The 18,878-nt window shown below is 40.0% G+C and overlaps 2 protein-coding genes across 2 annotated transcripts in view; both read right to left on the bottom strand.

Moving 5' to 3' along the window:
• Positions 1-703: 703 nt before the first annotated feature.
• LOC109029903 (uncharacterized) lies at positions 704-11,582 on the bottom strand. Its single transcript, XM_019040608.2, has 8 exons — positions 11,458-11,582; positions 9,898-10,085; positions 8,398-8,742; positions 5,949-6,211; positions 4,099-4,335; positions 2,791-2,868; positions 1,549-1,638; positions 704-1,108 (listed from the first exon to the last, which is right to left on the bottom strand). Exons 2-8 carry the CDS (start codon positions 10,031-10,033, stop codon positions 1,043-1,045), a joined length of 1,215 nt encoding a protein of 404 aa, XP_018896153.2. The 5' UTR covers positions 10,034-10,085; positions 11,458-11,582; the 3' UTR covers positions 704-1,042.
• Positions 11,583-12,023: 441 nt separating this feature from the next.
• Positions 12,024-18,878, bottom strand: part of LOC109029959 (D-beta-hydroxybutyrate dehydrogenase, mitochondrial) — a 97,625-nt gene continuing 90,770 nt past the window's right edge. The window contains exon 6 of the mRNA XM_019040688.2: positions 12,024-14,812. Coding sequence (XP_018896233.2) covers positions 14,617-14,812 — 196 coding nt within the window. The 3' untranslated portion in view covers positions 12,024-14,616. The remainder of the gene's footprint in view (positions 14,813-18,878) is intronic.

Consider the following 18,878-nt stretch of genomic DNA (forward strand, 5'->3'; position numbering starts at 1 on the left):
TTTCCCGTTCAAAAATGCTCCTCATAATGCATTCATGCGTCCAAATTGTGAAAACTTTTTATTTTACGAAATGCTGTTTATTTTTAGATAAATTCGCATTGAAAAACGAGAAAACACGTATTTATGATCGTATGAAACAAGTTTTTACAGGGAATTCTTTTCCGCATGATCAGCGAATTATTTCGTCTGCGGTCAGCAAAATAATCAGAATTTCAGTCTAAATAAGAATATTTAACTATTTGCCTAGGCATTTCACAAAATGCCTGATTTGACTATTTGCCTGCGACATGTATTCCTTCGTCACGATTTTATTGTGTCTTTAGCACACATTACAACCATATCCACGTAAAAAACACACACACCACACACAATAAAATGGGTAGACACGGCTAAAATATGTTCTCTCCTTTTGGACTGTCATAATAGACCATTTGACAGAGTCAGAAATCAAGCATAGGAACCCATATTTTCTCACTGAAATTACACGTACAACATAGTGGTCAGAAGGGTTGTACACATAGTATCCGGAAGTTTATGCGCCTTACTTCGGGAATCGATTTCTACGGTCAAATTAATACTTTTTTCTGACTAATTTGTTTTTTGAAAACGATTGTTTGCGACACTAAACCCCATCAAATTTCAGGAAAGTTTGGAATCGCGAAGTAAAATACGATCGTCCTCTAAAAGTTCCTGGGAGATGGGCAACCAATCAGTCACACCCCCGTGCACTGGGGTTGCCTACCTTCACGGGTGACTTTACTTTCCTGATCAGTAACTAAATGTCGCAGCAAAAGTCCCCGTTTTGCTTGCAAAAACCATTTTCGCTCCTAAAAAAATGCTGCCAAAGTAAATCACCCTGCCCCATGCGATTTATATCTCTCAAAATTTCCAGTCAGGCAAAGTTAGAACATTGGCCAAATTGCCATTTTCATTAATCAAACAAGATGAAAGAACGATAACTTTTAGAAATTTTTAATTTATTTTATTTTACTTGAGTTTAGTAACTGTCCAAGAAAGGAAGAAATTTTCCAAAGGAAAAGTGTTACGAATCTGCCGATGATTGGAACTGCAACAATATTATGAAGTATGTTGTGGTTACGCCGCAAATCTGAAAGCAAAGCGAATGACAAAACGTGAACGAAAAATTCTACAGAAACTCGAATTTTTTTCTCTTAAACTCGTTATTTGACGCTTCGCTCTATACCCCCCTCCCTGTAACGCCGTGTAACGCTGGCAAAGATCCCCTCCCCTTGGGGCGTTACGGAATTTAGGAACGGCCCCAAAATGAAAATATCAAGGATACAATAAGATATTGGGGAGTTTTTATTATAATAGGACCATTCAATATCTTTTATATAGGTCAGAATCAATGATAATCATGCTGATTTGATTACTTCTGACAGCTCACCTCTGATGACAAAATGACCTCCACATTTCCACAACATAGTAAGTAGTAAGAAGTAAAGATAGATGTACCCATAGGCGGTAGTGAATGTCTTTAAAGATAGTAGTTAAAAAGTAAGATATTTATAACCAAACGGTTTTTACCTTTTTTAACAAGTTCCGATCAATGGAAAAAAGACGGCAAGCTGTAAACGCAACTGGTTGGGAATTTATCTGATAGATGAATCGTTTTGTCTAGAATCAAAAATGGTTACATATTATAAACTTAAGTCTTACGATTTGTCACTGAAAATCTTACTATCACCACAATCTCTACAATATTGCTCTCTCTGCAACTATAGTGTCTGCGCATTAATGAGAGTTTATTTTGACAAATAGAGCAAAGCTGAATAATTTGTCGGAAAATTGACGATGTTACTATAAAAATCAGTAATAGTTTACTTCATTGGAGCAAACAGCGACACTGGAGTTAAGTTGAGGTGTGAAGAAAACAAGCAAAGCAACGAACACCAGGCGAATTTTATTGCAACGCCTGGATACAACTTTTCGAGCTCTACGGATATCCGTGTTGCATACGCACGGAAGTTAAGGCGTTTTGACTCTCCAGGCGCTCACCACTTCACCCGCGGCGCGGCACGCAGGTTGTATATTTTGTGCTCAATTTTGATACATGGCGATGTGCAGGCCATGATTTTTAGAGCAGCTGTTCGTGATTATAAGAGGTATCGACGTCCTCAATTTTCCGAAAAATGCATTGATTTCTTAAATTTATTACGACCTTACCGTTCTTAAAAATCGCACAACACGTAGACATCTGACCAAGATTTAAATAGTTTCTTTTAACCTACTTGAACGAGTCGTCTTTTGTTTGGATGTTTCTCTCCTCTTTGAAAAAAAATTTTGACGTCTAAGTGGGAAATACTCAAAGAACTATCTTTGGAGTTGGCCTAAAGTCCCTCGCATAAAATCATAGTCAAAACGTTCACGAAATCATGCAGATGTTCCTTCTTAAGTTTTCCTTTATTTACGGGTTTTTAGCTTTCGGGGTACGTCTCAACACTGACACTCCTGTTCGCGTTATTAGGCTACGCACTTCTCATTTGGACGCATTTCTGTCAAACGGAACTATGTGCATTATGATGTGAGCACTGTTATGCATATTTTCTAATGGGTCTCAAGGCTCATGTCTTGATGAACATAGTTCCTTTCGATAGAAATACGTCCATTTGTGGAGTTTACGCTTTTAAAATTAGGTATCGACCATTTTATGATACCAATGAACTTTACATATTGAGAATTAAAAAAGAGCTGCAGAGAACTCCAAAAGTAACTAAATTTCCTTCATCTATTGAATGTAGATTCACTCTCTAATATAATAATTCTTACTGTTTTGTATGCTGTTCTATTGTACTTTAATTCCTTCCTGAGCAGCAGTCTTCTTACATGGTTCAGCGTCTCATTCATCTGAAATCAAAGTCGAAAAATACCTATCCAAAGTAAACTTGACTTTTAATTAACAAAGAATATGAGAATATATGGCTGAGAATTTGTATGGTGTGCAATTTTTGAATCCCAATCGTAAATAAATAGGTAGCTTTATTAAGATAATATTTCAAATGAAGCTATGTTTTCTATGCTTTATGTTCATTTCTGCCCAAACACAGATAGGTCTCCTCAAAAATACATGATTTTATGCATTGTGAAATAATTACTCTCTTCCTTACTATAGTTATAATCTTTCACACAAATGAGGCCCTCCGAAACACATAAGTTGTATTACAAGATGTATCAAGATCTGAAGATAAATAACTGCTGCCATTTAATTTTTTTTCGTTTTTCATTCGTTAAAAAGAGATTATTATATACAGGGCCGGATTTAGGGAGCGGCCCATGGAGGCAAGTTTAAGGGGTGGTAAATTTTGCAATCGTATTAAATATAGGTATAAAAAAAATCGGATTCAGAAAAAAAATTACAAACGAGAAAAGGCGATCAAATCTTTCATTTCCTAGCTGGGAGTATAGTAATCTCTAATTTTGTCATCTTTCGGTGATGCAAGAGACACACCTTTAATTAGTCGAGTTAAGAGAGAAACCAAACACGCAATTTGGCCTGGAACGGCGCGGCGCAGAGAGATATGATGATGAAGATTGAAGATGAAAAGGAGGAGCCCTCGGCGCGGCGGTTGGTATGTAACACATATTAGCGCCTGCAAGACTGCGTGAATACCTCACGTATTGTGTCAAAAACAGTGCGCTCCAACGGTGCGCTCAGCAGCGGTCGGCGTGAAACGCATAGCGCCTACAAGACTGTGGAAATACTTCACGCATTGCGCCAAGCACTGAGCGGTCAGCGCGGCGCGGCGGCAGAAGTTGAAATTATTAAACCACATTTATGTTTGTTCTTTCATAATTTTTTCGTTCATTTCTTTTAAATGGAAGGCCTTCTCTTCGCAGAGATAGGTGTACGGAACTTACGGTTCCGATAACTTTTGCTAAAGGGCTTTTGCAAAAAATGTGTCCAACACGAGTAAACGCGTCTTATACACCCCTCCCCCTCCGGCACGTTCACCTGATGGTTTTTATTGATGTTTCAAAACAAATGAGAAGGGGACGGTAAAATACAGGTGGCCCATGAACGGCAAGTAGGTAAATCCAGCCCATTATCATAACATATTTTGTCAGTGAAAAACTCACCTCCATGCAGGCTAAATCACAGCGGTAACAGACCCAAATATATTTCGCGACGACGGACAGAAAAAATATGATTGTCATTGGTTTCGGCACATTGATCGAACGCTTATGTTTGGGCGCCGAGACCAAGAATTTAAGGTTCAGGAAGCAGAAGTAGATAGTCCTCAGCACGAAATTCAGAGTTGATATGAGGAAGTCGATCGTGTAACATCGGTTTAGGTCCACCGCCAGCTTCGTTATCTGAAATGTTTGCATGGACAGTCTGCAATAATGCTGCTTGCAGAATATTCATTAACAGAAAATTTTGCATGCAAGGTATGATTGAGGCGTTTGATTTAATTAATTTTATTTACTATTTTTCTTTTTCTTTTTAATCTTCCCCTCATTTTTCCTCGCCTCACACGGAAAAAGAAGTTGGATTGGGGACACAAGACGGGTAGGTATATTATTGGCGTTAGGCACTTATAACTGTTTTGCATCCCACGCGTACCTAGTAGTTTAGGGCTTTGTCAGACGTTAGTTGGGGGGGGGGGGCTAACAGGACCCTAAACTGGTACGCGTCGTGAGACGCAAAAAGTTAAGTATAAGTAGGTAATTTTAATGTTCTCCGTCTTATGTCTTCGACCCAACCCGTGTTTTCGTGTACAGAAAAACTCTGTCCAAAAGTTCGAGCGATGATTTTTCTCTATTTACTTTGGAATAATTAAAGAGGGGTAGTTAATTTTAAAGCGCTAAAATCGAGACACGATTTTTGAACTTTCAGCAGCGCTATGGACCTTCATTAAGGAAAGAGCGGTTTGAGGAACAACTTTATAAGTACGACTCCTTATCGCGGTATCTAAACATCTGTTTGACAAGGTACATTTGGACCGGGTTCAACAGAAAAGAACCAAGTCACATCAGCTATTGCCAAATTTAAGCGGGAAATTTAATTTTTTACAAGAGAAAGCTTGTGCGGGTTCTTTTGAACATTTTGAGGAATTTTTTTCGTACTGTGCAGAAAATTAATTCAAATTTGCAATAAAAACCATCACAACCGTTTTCATGTAAAAAGTAAATTGCCTAATTAAATTTGGCAACAGCTGATGTGGCTTGGCTGCTTTCTGCTTAACGCGGTACATTTTTGATGATGACCTGCACAACAACGTGAGGTGAAACTCATTCATCTCATCGTATTTTCGGCAGGGGATGGGGAGGACATTTTTTCGAAGGATCACGTGAGACCAAAGTCCCTCTTTGTGCCCCTATCAATCTCAATGCAGATGTTGCATGTGTGAGGAATTTGCGATTTCACTGATGGTTCTTAGGTATGTAAAAGTTCGCGAGAAACACGATGGTCCCACTGGTTTTCTCTGAAATCAACTCCCAAGCTCAAAAAAGCTCTCAAATTGAGGCCAAAATGGAGGGGATGTCCCACGCTATCCTGAGAGTCCACCTCTACATCAAAACAAACTCTCCATCCAAAGATGGGGAGCAAGTACATTAGCAGGGTTGCCGTGTTTTCAGTTTTGGAGTCCCCAAATAAAGTGGCAGCCCTGTCAATGTATTTGCTCCCTATCTTTGCATAGAGAATTTGTCTTGATGTAGAGGGGGACTCTCAGGATAGCGTGGGATATACCCTCCATTTTGGCTTCAACTTGAGAGCTTTTTTTGAGCTTAGGAGTTGATTTCAGAGAAAACCAGTGGCACCATCGTGTTTCTCGCCAACTTTTACATAAGAATCATCAGTCAAATTGCAAATCCCTCACACATGCAACATCTCCATTTCTGGAAGGACACGGCATCCCTCCCTCCTCCGACCACTCTTAGTTCTGCCCATAATATTATAGGTCATTGTGATAAATTATAAGAACCTTCCAGTGCCTGTGTGTGAGCGCTTCAATTTTGGAGGTCATGTCTTCTTGGAAAACGGCAACGGAGTCGAGAGCACAAAGACGATCGATTTGAGCGTTGAAGTTTTTGAAGAGGACCTCGACGCAGGTAACGAGCGCAGCTATGAAGGTCTCATGGATGATGGGGGTGATCATAGCAATGTAGGCATACCCGAAGCGGTGGAGAAACCCCACTCCATAGTTGTTCCGTTGCCATTGCATCCAGAAAGTGCATGCGTGAATACCTAGGTGATAAAGCCACAAGAATCCGTTAGGTAATATTTGCGCACCCGCAAAGAACAAACTCGCAAGATATCAGGAGAAGGGATCGGTTAGTTGAAAATACTTCATACAATTTTACTTCATACCCTGAAAATTAATTTTTTGACCAATGACGTTAAATGAACCCTAGTGAAAATTGGCGATAGGAGCTGCGTTTCAAAATACCATAGGAGTTCTTATAGCCGACTAAAGAAGGCTATTGAAAATCATAGCTGGCTGTAGAAAGCGGAGCAAATTATATAGCCGGGCTATACGAAGCTATGAAAAAATATACAGTCGGGCTATAGTTCCTATCGCTGGGATTTACCCTTTATCGCCATTGACTATAAAAGGCTATAGAAATTGTGTAGAAATTCGTGTGCTTTGGAAATCATTAAGTTTAATACGGAACTACCTTAATATTTACAGAACACACATTATATTTTCCTTTAAGACATATTTTTTTTCATCAATTAAAATGAGAATAGTCCATACAGAGTGTGCAAACATTTCAAAATCATGAGGTGATAAACGCTGACTCCGCGAGATTAAATATTAGAGCCTACCACAAAGCGGAGCGGCGGCGCACTGGCGCCTACAAACCTAACAGGGATACTTCACGCATTGCGCAATGCGTGAAGTATCCCTGTTAGGTTTGTAGGCGCCAATGCGCGTTTCGAGCTCTCTGCCCGCCCGCCGCGCCGTAGCGTGCCACGGCGTCTGAAGCAACTATTTCACACCAGAGGTATTGCACAGTATCATAAGAAATTGAAGGCGCTCTAAAATATTAAGAATGACAGTCATTCTTCAAATGTACGGAGCTCTCCTCGCAAAATAAATCAAGATACTACGGCACAAAAAGAGAGCGGTAGTCCAAAAACTAACTAAGTCCTAGTATCCGTATTTAGTAACGTTTAGCATAAACTTTATCGTCTGGCTGTTGCTTAATCGCCATCAGCTATAAAAGGCTTTAAGAAATTGTACAGCCGGCTACAGAAGCTATTGGAAATCTTACAGCCGGCTTTAGGTCTACAGTATTTTGGAACACACTTTCTACTGCCAATTTTTTACCAGGGAACATTAAACTTTTCTGCTCATTTACACGTAGAGCCGCATTTTGTAAAAAAGAGAAATAGGCATAACTTTTCAGATTTTTAATTAAGTAGGTACTTATTTTTCTACGGGTGCCTATCTCCTCTCTTCCTCCTCATCCCATTGAGCCTCGTGAAATCTTCTCTTCTTTTCTCTTTATTTGTACTTACATTATTCAATTCAACCATCGGCTTTCTTAATACTTTTGCCAATACTGCTCGTATTTTTGAAAGCAGGTACCTATTAATAACAGATAACATACAGCAAGGAAAAGTTGAACTCTTCGTCTTTGTCTGAATCCGCCTTGTATCTGCCAGCTTGAACCTCACTAAACTTGAACTTTACCAAAACCTATTGTTCCATGGAGTACCTGGGTAGGAAGATTGTATAAATGTCGATAATTTTGGAGGTTGGGTTTGGGAAAACGATGGACTAACTTTTGAATCTCTCGTGGGTTGGTCTATTATCTATCTTCTTTGTCCATTGTAACCACCCGCTTTCACCAATAAGATCCCTCTATATCACTTTTGTCTCCAGTTGTCATAGCTTCGTCTATCATTATCGTCAATCAGCCCGTCGCGGGCTGATTGTTGAAATTGATACACGAAGCGATAGACAAAGAAGACAAAAATTATAATGAGGGATCCTATTGGTGGAAACGGATGGTTCCATTGGACATGGGAAGTAGGTATATACTTGACTAACGGCAACCCACGAAAGACCTGCTAGTTAGTCCATTATTTTCTTCCTTAGTCTACGAGAACCACTCATTTCAACCAATAGGATCGCTCCTTACTTTTTATGTACTCTTTGTTTATAGCTTTGTCTATAAACAACGATCAACCCTCAGCCCGCGGGTAGGTACTCAAGTTTTTTTGTAACCATCTAACATTATGAGATCATTGACGGATCCAGCAAATCGGGAACATTGTTTTTTCCCCCATTTAAACCTACAGAAATGAATTGATTTTCGTAGGGGCCAGGTGCTCTGACAAGAATCGATTATTCAGCATATATAGGTTTAAAGAAAATCCGGTGTTGCCAAATTGCTTGATCCGCCTGTGTGATGGAATCCTACCGAGCAATACGAAGGTGCTGACGCAGATCTGGACGGGGAAAGTGACTCTGGCGAGGGTGGCTTGGTGGTAGAGGTCGTTGAGGAGCTTGCGGAGCTTGGCCGGGCGGTAGAGGAGCCCCAGGAGGAGGCTGAGGGCGCAGTGGGTCTCGGCCACCCACGCGATGGCGTAGTGGGCGCACGCCGAGCGGCACACGCTCTCCGAGCAGACCTCGTCGAAGCACGAGTTGTACTTCTGCATCCCCGTCCTCGTCATGTCCGACACGTGATCCACCACTTTGGCGTTCAGCACCGCCCACGCGCAGAACACCAGCCACGACGTTATGCTAATCTTGAAGATCGGAAGCTCTGCAACCAGAGACAAAATTTTGGGATCCAGGGTCAAGTTTAATCAGCAAAGAGGAACTGTTTCTTGAAACATATCTGTGGCAAGAGGGGAAGGGTAAATGATTTCATTCCCCAATGTGATGCTACCCTTCGGAAAATACACTCATGCCGCGTTAAATGCGCGGACTACAAAAAGAACCGTCCCCTACATGCCGGCAACCCCCCGAAAAAACCCTGCGGGGAAGGGGGGGGGGCTAAGGCCCTTATGCCTCCTTCCCTTGAATCTGCCTATGTACTCTATTTACGTCTCACCGTTCCTTAGTACCGATTCAGTGTCAATCTAAATGATACTGGACTAAATGGGAACACTGTTTCGGCTCCCCTTCAATGAGCAACTAAACTAACATTGCGGCAACGGTAAAGTATCATGCAGAACTGAAGGCGTTTCAATTCCGAATTACTCTGCAAAGTGCAGGGTATTACGCAGAAATGGAGACGGAAAAGTCGGGAGTGTTCGGTAATCGATATTGTTATTTACCGCTCCATTTAATTCCAAAGTTGTATTTTTGACACAACTTCAGCCAATGCAGTGATATCTCCATAGAGAACTCGGAAATTATTTTAAATTTATCATAATATTTGAATTTAGAACCCAAATTTAACAGACGACGGAATTAAATACCCATATACACTCAATCGATGAGTTCATTTGATTGAGTATTGAAACAACAGATAAATAGTATGAGTAAGTTATATAAAATTTAAGATGCACCGAATTAATGAAATTAAAATCTGTACTTATCCGGTTTCTTAGGGTCTAATTCGATAGTGTCCACAGAGATGGGATCCGTGCGTTGTGTGATATTTGGAAGAAGAAACAAAAAAAGAAACACTCGTATCAGTTTGCAACGTCGCAACTTTGATATCATTCTTCACTTCTTTATGGGCCGAAATTATTGCATGAAATGCATTATTTGTTGCGCCATCACTACTAACGTGAAACAACTGGTGAAAAGTGGCATTTTAGAATAATGGATCAAGCACATTGACCTAGGTATATTTCAAGATATTGGAGGGAGGCGCACTGGTGCTGCCATGTTTACATTTCGTAGTTGAAGTCATTGTAAGATGAACGAAAATGTATTGACACATGGAAAATTAAGAAAAACGACTTACTTTTTTGTTTCGTATCATTGCTTTTCTGCAGAGCTTTCCGATCAATACCAACGTGAAGGACACCTGTAAGCTTGCTCAGGTGGTAAACGGGGAAGTAATACCAGCAAGAAAAGTGATAGAATTGATATCCAAGCATAGTTCTTGTACCTCAGCTCAATGCTCAATCAAGTCTTGGTTGAACTCTGAAACTGTGACAGGAGGCCTCCGGTATATGAGGCGCATAATAATAGATCTTGACAGCTTGAGCAAGTTGAGAGGTAGATTTCATGTGTAAAATTTGAAGTGGAATTCAGAGTAAAATTAACAAGTTTTTTCATAAATAAACATTGCGCGGAAGAGGCACATACGTTTGCCTCTCGTATCATTACAATTCAATCGCGTGTGCTTAGTGGCCCCTTCTATTTCAGTCTCTGCAATACTTTATACGAATAAGTGTATATGTTCCACAGGAACCTGTTAATATCGTGAGCAGTTGACCTTTCGGCACGTTTAAAAGTATGAAACCTCAATATACACATACATCTCCATGCTAAAATTTCACGTCATTTGTTGCTATGAAATTTTTGACGGTTTACGACCCTAACAGTCATCACTTTCTCTTCCTTTCGTTTCTTTTCTTTTCTTTGCAGTAGCGATTCGTCGAAACTGCTGGAGACGACGCTCTCGGCAGACAAAAAAAAAAAGTCCGCGAAAAACGGGAAAGCTTCCGCATGGCTATGGTTTCGCCCTTACTAAGAAAAAAATGGAAATGGGATTGTCCATATTAGTATAGTAAACAAATATTGTGATAAAAATCCAAATAATGGTCGATTTATGCATCCGGGTGACAGGAAGAATCATACTAGATGTAAAAGTAACGATATCCGGATTGTAATTATCAGTTAAGTGTTTCTGACCGTCGTTTAGGTATCTCTAACCACCGGTTAGGTTTTTTTTTTACCACGCTATTGAGATAAATGAGTTAAATGCGTGCGCCTGATATCTGGACTGCATTTGGCAATTTGGAACTATAAATTCTGGCTCTTCTGGAAAAAAAACTTATAGGCATAAGGAAACTAATGGCACATACGTCGTTTTTAAACCGGGCTAGAATTTATAGTTCCAAATTGCAAAATGTAGTCCATCTGTATGCATCGGTATGTGACTATCCATGGTGCTGTCAGGTTATTACTATTCTAGTACAGTCAGCGTGGTAAGAGCTCCTGTCTGACTGAGCTGCAGTGTCGGATATTTGATCCTCTATATCATGGTATTACTTACTCGTAACAACGCATTTTTTGGTTTTTTAAAAAATTGAATAACTCCCCTGAGGCGTAATATAGGAAAATTCTTATGAGTGTCTTTAGTTTTTGAGAAAATTATCGCTAAATTTTTGACATTTGGACCTCTAAAATTGGGAGCTCTACGTTTTTACGACATTTTCAACATAAATTTGTGTCCCCTAGAATCCAAGATCCAAAATTAATTATTGCCATTAAGGGTTAATTTTACCGATTACTTCAGAGATTAGAGAGTTTGGAAGAAAACGAATTTTATGTAACTATCAGTAAAATGTAATACCTTGCTAAACAAATGATTTCAGAAGTAGGAGTCGTTCCATTTTCTCTGGTCGGAGTATTCACGCTCATGGTCACAAAAGAAAGACATGCTCTCAATGATTCGAAACCACACCGATGCAATCACTTATTGACGGGAGCCCTTTCTGACAGTAGACAAATTTTGTCGGCAGTTTTAATACACTAATGCACAATGAAAATTGATTGTTGTCAAGTGTGGTTCAATCAACGAATTACCCATGTCCACTCCGATATAAAATAATATAGGCATCCTTTTTCTGCATCACAGGTGTATGCTTCGTTCTCCGAGTTTAAGTCAAGTTTTTGAGTACCTTTAGAGGAGGAAAAAAAGTCTGGGAAACTTCAATTTTCCATCATTTTTATATTTTAATCTTTAATCATTGGCCCGACAGCGTATTTTTATATTGCTTTAGCCAATGCGGTTGCGATGTAAATATGTGTGACTGCTTAAGTCTTAAAGGTCGCCACTGGGTAAAATCATGGCTATGTAGGATTGGATGGGTGAAAAAAAGGAGGTGTATTAAAATAAAATAGAATAAAAGACCATAATTTAAAACCATAATTGAAAAATAATGATATCTTTAATAAATACTTTAAGTACAAAAATACACTAGATATTGCTTAGATACATTTTGATGCTTGCTAAATACATCGGCCATTACACAAAGTTTGGATCTGGAATATATTGTAGGTGGTTCCCAGATTGGGTCTCGTTCTCGGGGCCAATTGGACTACTTTGCAGAAACACACACTACTCATTGTAGGTACTGATTGACGGTGATGAACTCACGACGCAACATGCAATAACTTCAGTACAACATGTTCCTTAATACACATGAATATCATGTAAAATTATTTTTTTATTTAAATTCAGGCAAAACGAAAATAAAGAAAGAAAGAAATGTATTTTGTTCATGGGCATGAGTACATAAGCTATACGGTGAAATTTGCACAAGAAACGAAAATATTCTTTGATTAGGGGATATGGAGAATGAGAGAGAACAACGTGTTTCTTTTTAAATCAAAATTAAAATTCTACATCAAACATGTTAAAAATTGCACCTGAAGAAAACTACTCAATGGTGTATTATTATTATGTTGACGATGAACAAAATGAGCACATATAACAGGCTGAGGTAATTTTTTTTGGGATTCTTGGCTTTAGTGAAGGAGACTTATCGGGGTCTATGACAAGCTTATTTCCGTTGAAGTATGTTTCGGGTAGGTACAGATGGCACTTAAAAAGGAGCAAAAAGAGAACTTTGCCCTTTCACTAAATTTTAGAAGAAGAAAAAAAAGCCACGGATTGAAAAAAAATCTTAACAAGTCGTAAAAAACAAGACATGCCTAACATCCTGCATGCATGAGTGCGGGTCAAAAAATATCTTTCGAATCTTTTCATACAATGCAGAATAATTTCTGTTCGAATTCTTGCACCCTTGAAATTCAGGTTCGTTTTCAACATTTTGCTAAGTTCAGATATTAAGTATTTTGTACCATTTCATAGCGTGTTAACATAACTAATACCAAGCGTTGATGCTCTGTGAAACACTGTTCGCTCTGCTTACTTCAACTCTAACTGAAAAGTTATCGATAGCAAAAAGGGGAATATTAGCCACATTCTCAAGACTAACAGTTATTGGCTCAGAGTATTGAAAAGTGACTAGGTTCCAGTGGCGTGGCGTGAATGGTCGATTATCGATATTTCTCCATTTGAAGCTATGATAAAGAATCGATTATTTAGGTGTTCGCTGCGAACACCCTGTTTATCGATCCTTTTCCATAGGTTTGAATGACAGATCTATCGATATATCGCAAAGCACGCCACGCCACTGCAGGTTCCACTCAGAGTCCATTTAGATACAGATAACATGGGAAAATGCCGGTAATACATACTCTTCCTAATTTTAATGGCCCGCTTGAATACTTAATTAGCTCATTATATTCCACTAAAAAGGTTCACTGATTTGTACTGCGGTTTTATGCTCGCAAAAAAGTTGATTTCAGAATTTTGCCAGCCCCCCTCCCCCTTTTTTCGTTTTTCTAAAATAATTATTACTATTTTTTGGGGGTAGCCAAGTTTTTAGAGCTCGCTACAGCGTCTAAAATTCAAAGGGAAGGCACATTTTAGTTTTTAATCTTATCATTGACTGAATACCTAAGGCAAAAGTTAGTGGAAATATACAGGTATGCCATAGGTAACAACCAGTGAGAGAGCAATGGCTTCAGTTTCGAACCGACTGCTACTGCTTCAGAAGAAATCCTGATATCATCTGGATTTCATTTGAATTCCGGACGGGGTGTTGCGTGATCATCACGATGGACTTTGTGAAGTCGCAAAATGATTTAGATGTCTTTGGACACCCACCTTTAGGGAGCGTTCATAAATTATGTAACGCACTTCTTCGAAATTTGGACCCCCCTCATCTTATTATTGGACCCTTCGTAACGCAACAACGGATCCGTAACGTAACGCAAGCTCACCTCTATCCCCTTAACACGTTACGTAATTTATGAACGCTCCCTAATTATTACCATGACTGGTGGTTACATTTAAAATACTAACTGCGTAGTGTTATATGAATTTTCGATATGAATTCCAGTCTATAATTATATTCCGTAAAATTTACGTGAGGAAACAATGGCTCCTTTTAATTGATATAGTTTTGTTTTATGTAAGGAATCAAACGATGATAAATGATGATGATGCTTAGGGGAATGAAACTGTAGAGATCGTTATTCACGAAACGGAATGTTCCGCCCTTTTTTATACATAAATCTCCACAGCAGTTTCATGGCTTGCGGCACATATCCATGTGACAGTTCACGCTTGATATTCAATGTGAGATCCATTTCGATCACGTGAATCAAACCCCTTTGCGTTTGTTTGGATATTCTTACCATCTTGGGTATAATTTTAATTTTTAGGCTTCTGTTTCATTTTTTTACCCATGAAGATAAGGGTCAAAAAAATTGAGTATTAAGTATTTCTCTCTGTACTTAAACGTAATCAATGTGGAATTATCAGTTCGTGGGGGTGCCCCAGACATTTTGCCTGAAGATATCCTCTACAACTTCAAGACTGGTCAAATGACCGACTTCCTTGAGTTTGCAAATCATAAGTCCTGATGTGAGCAAGGGCTCATTTGGAGTGGTGGAACTTTTGAGATATGGCTGAGACATAGTTGCTGAAGCCGGTTGGCTTGCTGAGCGAGTAGGCGGCTTTCGGCGTCTCCGTGAGGATCGCCTCTTCGATTGTCTCCATCCCGTAACTCGGGATCACTGAGGGGTTGTACTTGATATACCTCTCCGTTAGGTCTGCGTCCTCCTCGCCACACCTAAACACACAAACACGGAGACTTTAAAACTTTAACGCCGAGAGTGAGGGGATTGGTTTCAAGCCTAGCAAGGTCTGGGAAGCTGTGAGATTGTGCATATTTAGAATGTGCTCTCATATTTACGATTAACCGAGTGCATTCATCCCCACATTATTCACTCTAGCGGGGGTGGACTGGCTCGCCGGGACGCCGTAACATGCCCTGCATGACGGGATGCCCTCAAGTCCTTTCCCCCCTTTTTTTTTCATTGATTATAGCCAAATCGAAATGGAGAAATCTCATAAAGGCACTTGTATCTATGCCGAGACAACGAATTTCTTCTCCCAAAAGATGCCACTGAATTTCGGTGCACTTAGTGTCCGTATCACCGTGAAACAAAATTTTTCTCTATTAAATGAATGCCTGTTACTTTCAAAAAATCTAATATCAAGCCAAAAATAGGTAAATATTTGAAATATTCAGGAACAGGGCTTCTTCTGGCCCTCTAATCTCAAGAAGATTCATTGAATTTCACCCTTTTTTCATGCACTCCGTCTATTCCTGGCCCGTACCCTTCCGAGGAACCAGTCCGTCCCTGTTATATACCCTAAGTTTTTGGTTATACATTCAAAAAAGTTGATGTAAAAATTGATCATAATACATAGTTATACACCACTTGGATTATATAATTGAAAATAGAAAGGAGCAACAGGAAAAAACTGTACAATCTTAGCAGGTAGGTAGGTCCCTTATGGACTATGCTGGATTCCAAATCGCAAAAATATTTTGCAAAATACGGGGGAAGGTTCGTTTAGGGAGATCAAATCGTAAGCTATCAACGACTGAACCGAGCACATCCACATCAGCTCATTTAAAGAGACCGAACTTTTTAGCGCCTTTTCTAATCCCCCCCCCCCCCACCATCCCCGAAAAAACCCCCTTCGGCTAAACCCTCATTTGCCGGTCAATTTATTATTACTTCTTGTTGTGGCCCTGTAGAATATACATCCCTGTTTTCTACGGTTACACTGAAAAAAAAAAAAAAAAAAAAACTCCGGCTCCAGGAGGCGTAATTACGGGTTATATAGCACTAACGTGCGTTGCGGGTTCACAGACCGTAAGTCTCGCATTCAGAAGCCGTAGCAACGGCCTCTAAACCCGTAGCAAAAAAGAGCTCCAGGCTCAAAGGCCGATGCTTTGGCTCCTGAATGCGGGACTTACGGCCTCCTAACCCGCAACACACGGTAGTGCTATATAACCCGTAATTACGGCTCCGGGAGCCGGAGTTTTTTTTTTTGGTGTATTATTGCAACTTGGCATGATAGCTGCCCTCACAATCAGAGGAAACGGTGGGAATAGGCCTGCGTCCGAAATAACTGTCCCCGATGGAGTTCCTAACAGCGCGGCCGCGGCGCGGCGCGGCGGGCGTCTATCTCCGCACGATGATGGACGGCTGGAGAGAGGCAGGTTTTCGCGTTTTCCAATTTGCAATGGATGACACCGCACGGCACGGGCACCGTGTCGCACGGGCCCCGAGCCCGCTGCTGGAAAAATGATAATAGGAAAAATGAAATAAACGGTAATTTCCAGGCTCGGATCCAGTGCGCGGGAAAATGGTCCCATTGTGGATGAGGCTGATCAACGCCCCAGTGTCAGCCACTTAGAGTCCATCGGCGGCGTCGTCGGGAAAATGTCGTCTCATCCGAGCGCTAAATTGTCCGCGCAGTATCGGCTATGATTTATATGAATGTCATGTAACAGGCTTCCGACGCAGCTACAGTGTTCATTTTTCAGGAAAGTCGTACACGGAGCAAATAAAATGTTGTGACTAGGATCCTTGCTCTGTATTTTAAATCTACTGAAAATACTGCAATCATTATCAGATGTTTGAAAATTAACTGCTGAATTTGACCATTGAATGCTGAAACTCTGGGGTTTAAAAATTTTTATAGATCGTTTTCGATAGTGGTTCGATGTATCGTTTGGTTCAAAACAATAGAACATAACCCCAAACAAAACTTTCAGGATTTCAATCGGAGAAGCTGAAAATGAGAAAATTCGTAACTATTTCACCTTGCGATGCCATGTAGTACTCAAAAGAATCAAAAATCTATCAGAAAAACCCCGTTTCCTCAGATTACTCTATTGACTTTTGAGGCTGTGTTTACATGTTGAACCAATCGATATAGATACAATCTCACCTATTTGATATATCGAAAACGATCTACTTTTTGGGGAAGAAATAGATGAAACGCGACTCCAGCGCAATGAATCCGTTTCCTGACCGAAATTTAAAGTAAAATCAGCATTCCACGAAAATTTGTTCGACATCTCAATAAGCTTGATTTCTTATGGTGTAGATTTACAGAACCAACAACTTCCCGCCAGACGCGCAAAGTTAAAATTTAGTTGTAACAGCAGGAGTTCACTATTATCCTTACTGGAATTGGTCTCCTTGCGGTGGAGCAATTTGATTTTATAATATTTTTTAGGGGGGGGGGGGATGATTTACATTTCCGAGTGTTCTTGATGGTCAAATTTGCGTTTCAACTTTACATCCTTAGTGCACGAGCAAACCCGAAATCTACATATCGATGGCTATCGAACAATAGCGCCTAACTGTCACTTTTGGTAAAAAAAGACTTAGCGACTTTGCCGCTTTCTGCAGTATTAAATACGCAAGCTGATGATTTTCGATTTTTTCCAAATCTGTAGGGGAGCGCTTCAATCACGCTGTAATGTATGAAAAAAATGCAAATCTAACTTTAAAATCACCAAAAATTACGAAGTTTCCTCTTCGTTCTGCAAAATCGTCACATTGCAGAATGGCGGTATTTTTCGTTAGCCATCTATATATCTCCATCTGAGAAGTGTTTCTGCGGGATCCGACAATCTGGTGCCACCGACCAGCCAGCTCACTTTGTCGCGTGAGAGCAGGCCGCGAAAGTCGATCGATTTCACGAAAACGTCGCTTATCACATGAGAATGCCGTGTCCGTCCGCTCTACAGCAGCACTAATGTGCGTGCATAATGCCACTCGCTGCAGGCGGACTTGGCATCATAACTCATTTTTTTCCGGAGGGGAGGTGGAGGTGGAGGGCAGGCTCGGAAAAATGGCCAAGAATGGAAATGAAATCGATTGAAATGCCACGAGCGTTGCCGCGGGCTGTTCCCGCTGGTCGGAACCGAATTCTCATGATCAAGTGAGAAATAGTGAAATGCGATTATTATACATACATGGATACAAATTTTTACGGAGCAGCCCGAGAGAATGGTTACATGAAAAAAAAAACAAAGGGAAAAACGAGGAAACAAGGCTAAAAATACAACACTAAAAACCCGAAGCGTTTCGAATCAAAACTGAGCCATTTTCTGTCGGAAAATAAATTAAAAATGAAGAGGTTTTTCTCGGATCTCGGCACCAACATGTAGGGTCTCAGGTTTTTTCATCGATATTCCATAATTTTCATAAATTTATTTTCCTACTGAAAAAAACTCAGTTTTGAATAGAGACGTCTTGGTTTTTAGTGTTGTTTAGCCTTATTTCCCCTTTTCCCCCTTGTTCTTTTCACATTAATTATAAATCGATTTCCTTCAGGAATAATGAAGGAAACTGCGACCTTTAAGGTGAGGTTTGAGATATATTGTGATTTTTTTCGCTTTAATAATCCTAGCTGATATGCTTATATTGGCTCAATCAAAGATCTTCATCAATTTTAAAACTTTATCAAAACCTCAAATTGTCGCATTCTTCTTCAGCGGATCATATCTAGTCAATGAGCCGAGGTTGATATTCCGCAAAATTCTAGATGACACTGAATCGCCGTGATGGATATAACACGAGGCATGACACAAAAGTGTAATCCTTACAACATCTGCCGTCGTAACAGAACAGCATCTAGGGACGAAATAAGGAAAACACCCCCAAAACATTGATTATCATATTCCAGTGCGTCAGCCGGAGCTGAACATTCACCCCTCTCAGTCTTCTGAAACTGAGTTCTTTTTGTAACTCCAATTTTACTTTTTAGTTTTTCTGGCTTTGATTTTCCGCCGAATAATGTGGACTTGGCACTTATCTACCACC

The sequence above is a fragment of the Bemisia tabaci genome, chromosome 3, assembly GCF_918797505.1.
Source record: "Bemisia tabaci chromosome 3, PGI_BMITA_v3".
In the NCBI taxonomy this organism is placed as follows: Eukaryota; Metazoa; Arthropoda; class Insecta; order Hemiptera; family Aleyrodidae; genus Bemisia; species Bemisia tabaci.

Excerpts from the sequence above, each read along its gene's own strand:
- LOC109029903 (XM_019040608.2), bottom strand. The coding sequence starts at position 10,033 with ATGCTTGGATATCAATTCTATCACTTTTCTTGCTGGTATTACTTCCCC. Across the intron at positions 4,336-5,948 it reads TCACACACAGGCACTGGAAG|ATAACGAAGCTGGCGGTGGA; the intron begins GTTCTTATAATT and ends CAAACATTTCAG. Across the intron at positions 1,639-2,790 it reads ATAGAACAGCATACAAAACA|ACAAAACGATTCATCTATCA; the intron begins GTAAGAATTATT and ends TTTTGATTCTAG.